This window comes from Daktulosphaira vitifoliae, unplaced genomic scaffold (genome assembly GCF_025091365.1).
Source record: "Daktulosphaira vitifoliae isolate Bord-2020 unplaced genomic scaffold, ASM2509136v1 Scaffold_3, whole genome shotgun sequence".
Lineage (NCBI taxonomy): Eukaryota > Metazoa > Arthropoda > Insecta > Hemiptera > Phylloxeridae > Daktulosphaira > Daktulosphaira vitifoliae.
The window spans coordinates 15,500,309-15,508,347 of record NW_026099574.1 but is presented as its reverse complement, the minus strand read 5'-3'; the positions used below and the strand labels follow the sequence as shown (position 1 = coordinate 15,508,347).

At 24.6% G+C, this 8,039-nt stretch overlaps 2 protein-coding genes across 2 annotated transcripts; one reads left to right on the top strand and one right to left on the bottom strand.

Moving 5' to 3' along the window:
• Positions 1–741: 741 nt before the first annotated feature.
• LOC126901903 (alpha-soluble NSF attachment protein) lies at positions 742–5,582 on the bottom strand. The gene is made up of 5 exons (XM_050678825.1): positions 5,393–5,582; positions 3,732–3,928; positions 2,545–2,810; positions 2,297–2,470; positions 742–1,356 (listed from the first exon to the last, which is right to left on the bottom strand). The coding sequence occupies exons 1-5, from the start codon at positions 5,482–5,484 to the stop codon at positions 1,207–1,209; spliced, it is 879 nt and encodes a 292-aa protein (XP_050534782.1). The 5' UTR covers positions 5,485–5,582; the 3' UTR covers positions 742–1,206.
• Positions 5,583–5,779: 197 nt separating this feature from the next.
• On the top strand, positions 5,780–7,890 carry LOC126901895 (translation initiation factor eIF-2B subunit epsilon). The gene has a single exon (XM_050678807.1). It carries the CDS (start codon positions 5,899–5,901, stop codon positions 7,801–7,803), a length of 1,905 nt encoding a protein of 634 aa, XP_050534764.1. The 5' UTR covers positions 5,780–5,898; the 3' UTR covers positions 7,804–7,890.
• The last annotated feature ends 149 nt before the right edge of the window (positions 7,891–8,039 follow it).

Here is an 8,039-nt window from a genome sequence, read left to right as displayed (position 1 = left end):
ATTGACAAAAAATTTGAGCTCTATATTCTATTTTTTTTTACTACTAAAATTATTAACAAAAATCAAAACAAATAAAACGTGTAACTTAATAAGTATATATTTTTCATACATAAAAAGCTTTACACTATCATCAAAATGACATTGTTATCACTGAATAATTAATAGTTCATAGTCATGTGAATATTATCATGAAGTAATTAAAAGTTGATAATTTGCCAATATTTAAACCTAATATTTCAAAGACTTGTTCATTTAGTGACATGTTATAACAATTAATCAGTTAATATATTACACAACATTAAAATTAAAACACCAATGAACTATATAATAGATAATAATGTAATAATAAAACAGAACAATAAAGTAGTTTTTTTTTTCTCAAATACCTGTTAAACATTTATAAAACAATAATAATACATAAAAAAATTTACAAAAAATAGTATTTAAAATAGAGAACTCAAAAACTTAACACTTTTCACACACATTAAAAGAAAATTAGATTCAAATTATCTAACATGCATATTATTTGTAACTTTTATTTACAAAAAAAAAAATTTAATAGGTGTAAGACAAATAAATTTGAAGTACAATTATTTAATTATGGAATTAACTAGTGTTATTGAAAATCTAGTAATTATTCATACTATCATCCTATTCATCAAGTTGGTTTTAGCACAAAATTTTACATATAAGTTTTATAACTTTACTGAATCAAACCAAATTATATATTTGAGAAATAATAATTATCTTTAAAATTAAATTAATGTGGATACTGTGAATAAAAAAAAATATAATTATTTACTTTAAAAGATATAATAAATTCATATTAACCAATAATTTAATCTCTTAACAAGAAAAATTATTTAAATGAAACATAAATAAACACATTTGTATAAATTGCTAATGTAATAACAATATATTGTTACACATAAAAAGGAATGTGGGATTACATTTTCAACAAATTACAACAATTGCCATACAGTCATTATGAATTTAATGATATCTTATAAATACTTATAACAGGATTTGTTAAAATAATTTTTTTCAACAGTTGGGCATTTGATAATAAAACAACTCACAAGCTCTTTAGTAAACTATTAAGTTTTCTACTGTACAATGAGTATGTTTTGTTACTGTTGAATTTTAAATTATAATTTAAATAACATCAATTATGTAAATAAAAGATTCCCATGATATATCAATAAATTAACGTAAATCAGGAGTATCATTCACTAGTTTCTTAATACGCAACAATATAGTTGTATACCATTGATCCAATCTTGATATGGAATCATAATCCTTCACAGCTTCTGTAAATCCATCAGCATTTTGTTCTTGGATGTGATTCAATAAAACCTAAAATAAAATAATAAAATTAACATTCAAATGTTTTTCAAAATACTATGACTTAATTAATTGTTAATTTTTTTTTTTTATAATTATTATCAAGGTATAGAATTTTACAGTTATTGTATATTCTAATAAAAATGTACTAATAAATAGCAAAATTTGCTATATAACGTGGACAAAAAATTGGTCTGACATGTAAGATAATTAAAATTACACGTTATGTACACAATATTACTATTAATATTATTTTATCATGGTATGTTTATTATTATTTTTTATTTTGTATTTGTCATAATATTTTTTACTAAAGCGATTTTTTTTAATAATATAGTAAAAAATAAAAAAAAACCATATTTGTTTGAAGACATTATTCTTAAAAATTGAAAATTTTTCATTTTCTCCCTGTAAATGGGAAAAATTTATTAAAAAATAATTATTTTTAAAGTCTGTAAATTTCGGTATTTTTTTTGACATAAAACTGCCATACATTTTTTAAAAATGGAACAATTAAAATAAAATATTTTATAAATACTTCATGTATTTCCTTTTTTTAGATATATTTTTAAAAAATCTGGCCCTTAAGTGGGGCCACTGGGGTAATTCCAAATTGATACTTTTGCATGAAAAGTTAAACTTTTATAATTTTATTTTTGAAAATGTTCCGGAAATATTCCCAGCTTCAAGTATATGTTAAATTAAAGTTTAAATTATGTTCTATAAGTTGAAAAAAAATTGATTTTGACACCTTACTACTACTATTATAAAAAAATGACAAATATTTACAAAAAAATTTTTTTTTTGCTTACAGAGTACAAAAGAAAAATACTTGACAATGAAATTTCATTTAAAAAACAATTAAGATCAATTTTTAACAATATTATAAGAAATATTTTGGTACAATTACACAGGAAATATAATAATAAAGGAAGGTTTATTTTCAAATTACCTGTAATAATTTGAATTCCCGACTATCTTGGAATGCTGGATATCGCTCAATGTATTGATTCATAGCCAATTGAGCATTAAGAACATCAACACATAGATGGCATAATGCTGCTCTGAAATAATATTCTTTAGCACTATATTTCAACAGTGAACTATCTAAAGACGTTCCCGCAACCTAAAATAAAATGAAATATATATGTAATACATTCAATAATGTTTTCTATTACTATATAAATAATTATTTTATACTTCTTCATAAATCTGTATTGCTCTATCATAATCTTCTAACTGAGCAGCATATTGAGCTACTTTAAGTTTGCATTTATTGGCTGAGCTTTTGCTCTCTTCAGCCATAAAATAATCAGCTGCTTTTTCATAATTATTAATTGCGCGCTCCAAATCTACAGCTTCAGTCTCATACATTTCAGCAATATTTTGATGTTGTTTTGCAGCCATTGTGAAACGGCCCATATCTGTATATATATCAATAGCTTTTTCTAAACAACTTGCTGCTTCTAAATTATAAAAGAATAACAGATTATTAAATTTAATTAAATGACATATTTCTTATTATATAAATTATTTCTAATTATATAAATTAAATTCTACAAAAATAAAATTTTATATAAATATTATAGTATAAAGTTTTATGAACTGGGTGATGGAATGAGGACAATCATAGAGAATAATAAAAAGCTATTCAAAGTATGGTAAAAAATAAGAAGATTGGATTTAGTATAAAAATTTGTGTAAAGAAGCCAAGCGTGCGGTAATTAAAGTGAAGCTGTGTATAGTATTTAAATTTAGAGAAAGTGTGTGATAGAGTACTAAGAGAGGTTTTAAAGTGAGCATTAATGAGAAAATGAGTCCCAAAAAGTAACATTAATATAATAGAGGATATATGTGATGGCACTTGTACCAGGGAAAAAAGTGTGAGAGGAGTAATATAAGACTTTAGTGTAAAAGTAGAAGTGTACCAAGGTTCTGCTTTAAGCCCTTACTTATTTTCTAATTTAAAGAACAAACTTATAAGAGGGAGTATAGGTGTAGTGTTAATCGTGGATAAGATGAGAGAAAATAGACTTGAATGGTTTGGTCATGTTATGAGGAGAGAGGAATTAGAAATTATAAGAATAGTTATGGAAATTAATGATCAGGGAAGAATAGGCAGAGGAAGACCAAAATAGAGATGGAAGGATGTTATTGAATGTGATATGAGGATGGTTAATATTTGTGTAGATGATTTGGGAGGTCATGTCATGTGAGTTTAGGATAAGGGTGGCCGACTCCAAGTAGATGGTATAAAGGTGAGGAAGAAGAAGAGTATAAAGTTTTATAAGAGTATTTGTAAAATTTCTAAATACTTAGCTCAATACATTTTTGCACTTTATTATTATTATTATATTTTATACTATAAAATGTAATTTTATTCATACCATTAGGATCAGTTTTTTTATAACAATTGGCTGAATCTACGTAATTATTAGCTGCATCATGTTTTCGACCAGATTTTGAATTCATGTCAGCAGCCAAACAAAATGCCTTGCCAGCCTGTGACCATTTTTTGGCCATCTTAAAAAGATTGGCAGCTCGTTGGTAACAATCAATAGCGTCTTCTACTTTAGACACATTGCTGAAAATTTATAATAAAAAGTGTTTAAAATAAGTACATAACATAATAAACAATAATATATAAACAGAATAACTAGGTAGAATTACTTCATTTTTACTCAAGTAATAATTCTAACTTGAACTTATTATTTTTTTTATATTTGTACAATTTTAACTTTTTATTTATTATACAAATATTACGTGACAATTGAATAGGTATTTGAATTATTTGCTTATTTTAATTACACATTAATAATAAATTTGTAAATACATGAATAATGGATATATAAATCTCTCTTAAATGATAACATACATTCTTATGGGATTCTTCTATTTAAATAAAGGTTAACAATGGAAATTTACAACAATAATGAAAATACATATGTTACATTCAATGTAAAATTATGGGCAATGTGAAACATTAACCAGGTGTTATATATTTTGCCCGTGTATTTTGGTCAATGTTGAATATTCACTTATTTGGATTACTTGACTGGGCAATATAGGCAAATAATTGATATAATTATAATAGTGTTAGTATCAGATAATGTAATATGGCTTAATAAAAAAAAGTGACCAAAATTTGAAATAGAAATTTTGTTTATGATTTTAGTTAGATTATTTTAAGATCAAAACAGTTTTTAGGCTTTGTCATAAGTAGTTGTTTTTTAGTGACTTTAAAACTTTTAAAGTTAAGTATACGTAGAGTATACAACTATATCTAAAAATATGAAATGATACAAATTACATTTTTCAATTTTCAAGTTGAACTTCAGTTACATTGCTTGTTAATTTTGGGCAGTACTACAATGCATGGTCAATATGCGCATTACTTAGAATTCTACATTGATTGTAATATGTAAGTTATAAATGATACATAGACATATACATACTGAAATCGGGCATTTAAAATTTTCAAACATTGAAAAGGTAAGAATATCAAATAATCTGATATCTATTGTTCATTTATACAGTAATAACAAGTATTAAAACTATGATACCATACATTTAACCTACTTATTAAAAATTATCTAGTCATTTATACTACTCATATTTTAAAATTGTTAAATATGTAATCAAGTGTAATAGGTTAATTGTATAATTTAATTAGTTTTTAAACAAAATTTATTTTATTTAAAATAATAGCTTATTTATTAAAACATACTTTTTGAAACTTAGCAATTATATTTCTAAAATAGCTACATTTTAGAAAAACAATATTACTGGGTTCATTATAACATAATCAACCTAATATTTTTTATATCTAGAAGATAAAAGAATAACATCTAGATATTAAATATTCATCAATTGATATTAAATTTGTGATAATAAATTTTCTAACTAAAAATAATATATTTTTATTTGTATTGCTAGTTAATTAATATTTCAACAAACCACATACGTCATATTGATGTACTATAGGTTTATATTTATACGTCAGTCCAATAAATGATATCAGAAAAATTATTTATATAATAGTACTAACCCAAATAATGATGAGAAGAATCCTTTGGACGAATTAAGTTTTTTGTCAGCTTCAGCCATTAAAGCCATAGCTTTCTCTTCGTTGCTTGACATTTTCAAAATTGACAAATAGTAAAGAAGTTAACAATTTTAAAATAATGAAAACAATGATATAACAATTTGCCACACAATAATAAACTTGACTATTGCAAAATATTGATAAAATAATTAATATGAAACGCCACAAGAGAGCGCTAACACTGATATAAAATTGTAAAGACAACGTAGCACAAAACATTTTCACGTTTTTTTCAACGTCCTCAAATATTGTTGAAAAATGACAACACTGTTTAAAAATGACAATATTGTTTATTCTATTATCTATAACAAGTGATAACTTTTATCAATTTTATTGTTCAAATGGTATCATAATCTTAGTTTTCGAAATTTCTTAGAGATTAATTATTATGTATTTTCGAGTTTACTGAACTAAATACTAATATAAAATATAAACACATCATATTTAAAATGAGCAAATCAAAAGTCAATGTTGAAAAACAGGACATTTTGCAAGCTGTTGTAGTGACTAATTTCTTTCATAAGAAGTTCTGGCCAGCATGTGATAAAGATTCTTGTCTAGTACCTTTAGTAAATAAGCCATTATTATACTATACATTAGATTTTTTAGAATCTTCAGGTATAAAAGATATTATTTTGTTTTGTTCAAGTGAGACTGATAACATTAAAGGGCTAGTTAAAAATTCACGTTTCCATTTGCTTGACATAACATATACTACATCAGATACATGTCGATCTCTTGGTGATGTACTCAGACACATAGATGCCTGTGCTTTAATAAGAAATGATTTTATTTTGCTTGAGGGCAATGTTGTTGGTAAATTGTCTTTATTGCCTTTAGTGAAAAATTTTAAAAATTTGAGGGATAAAGATAAAGGAGCTGTGATGACTTTAATTTATCAACAAGTAAATGTTAACAATGATCAGACATTAGTTTTAAGTTCAAAAACCAACAGAATCCTTTTTCATAACAAAAAGAAAACTAAATTATATTTACCTGTAGAATTAGTTCTCAATGAGAGTGTTGATATAAGACAAGATTTGTTAGAGACTAATATTGCAATATGTTCTACTGCTGTTCCACCATTATTTGCTGACAACTTTGATTTTCAAACCCTAGATGATTTTATAAAAGGGTTATTAATAAATGAAGAAATTTTGAACAGCACACTTTATGCTTATATTAATAATGAAGGCTATGTTAATAAAGTCTATGATTGGCCTTCATATCAAAATGTTAGCCAAGATATTTTAAGTCGTTGGAGTTACCCACAAGTACCAGATGTCATAGATAAATATAATTTAAGATATGGCAATGTTTATTATGGAGAAAACTTGAAATTGGCCTTGACTTGTAAAATTAATAAAAACAGTGTAATAGGTTCAAACTCAAAATTAGGTTCAGAGACTAGTATATATAAAAGTATTATTGGAAAAAACTGCACTATTGGTAATAATGTCACTATAGAAAACTCTTATTTATTTAATGGTACTAAAGTAAAGGATAATTGTATAATCAAATTTTCTGTTATTGGATATAATAGTATTATTGGTGAAAACAATTCAATAACAGATGGATGCATTTTAGGTTCAAATGTTGTTATTGAACCAAGAAAAATGATACAACAAAAAAGGTTAATTGGTTACAATATAGGAAATAATCTAGAAATGTTAAGTGCTAAAGCATTTATATATAATGATCATGATGATTCAGAAGAAGAAGAAGAGGAGGAGGTTACTGGTTTAGTGTATCGTACTCATACTTTATCGATTAATTATTCATCATCAGAGAATGAAGATTCAGTTTCAATTGCTGGATCCTTACCTGATGATACTTCCATGTTTTATTCTGAAGTTGTTGATTCATTAATAAGAGGATTTGAAGATCATGTTCATTGTGACAACTTAATACTAGAAATAAATTCATCACGTTATGCATATAATATTAACTACAGAGAAGCTAATTTTCAAGTAATACGGGCTATATTGACTTTAAATAGTGCGGTAGAACTGGAAGCACTTAATCAAGTGAGATATTATGCTCAATTACAGTCAAAGTTAAATTATTTTCTGCCATTACTAAAAAATTATATAAAAAATGTTGATTCTTGTGAAGACTGTCTTTTAGCTATTGAGGATACTGCTAAAGGTGAAGAAATGTTAAATTCGGTTGTGGTAAAAGTCATACATCATTTGTATGAGACAAATATACTAAGTGAAGAATCTATTCTCAAGTGGCATGAGAAGGATGGCAATGGAGTGTTTGGAAAAACTATTAGAGAAAAAACATCTAAACTAGTTAAATGGTTAAAAGAAGCAGAAGAAGAAACTGATTCTGATAATGATAGTGAATAAAATACTTAAAATAATGATGCACTTCTTTATCTGTAAATATATATATATATATGTATATTTTTTTTGTTTGTTTTACAAGATTAATAGATATCATATATAAATAAAAAAAAAATTTCATATAAAAATTATTTTTTCTACCATTTTATTCCTAAATATAATATTTAAAAAAATACATTTACAATATATATATATAACATTTTTTTAGTTTAATTATAGTAGAAACAACAGTTTTAACA

Excerpts from the sequence above, each read along its gene's own strand:
- LOC126901903 (XM_050678825.1), bottom strand. The coding sequence starts at position 5,484 with ATGTCAAGCAACGAAGAGAAAGCTATGGCTTTAATGGCTGAAGCTGAC. Across the intron at positions 2,811-3,731 it reads TAAAAAAACTGATCCTAATG|AAGCAGCAAGTTGTTTAGAA; the intron begins GTATGAATAAAA and ends TTTATAATTTAG. Across the intron at positions 2,471-2,544 it reads CAATACAGATTTATGAAGAA|GTTGCGGGAACGTCTTTAGA; the intron begins GTATAAAATAAT and ends ATTTTATTTTAG.
- LOC126901895 (XM_050678807.1), top strand. The coding sequence starts at position 5,899 with ATGAGCAAATCAAAAGTCAATGTTGAAAAACAGGACATTTTGCAAGCT.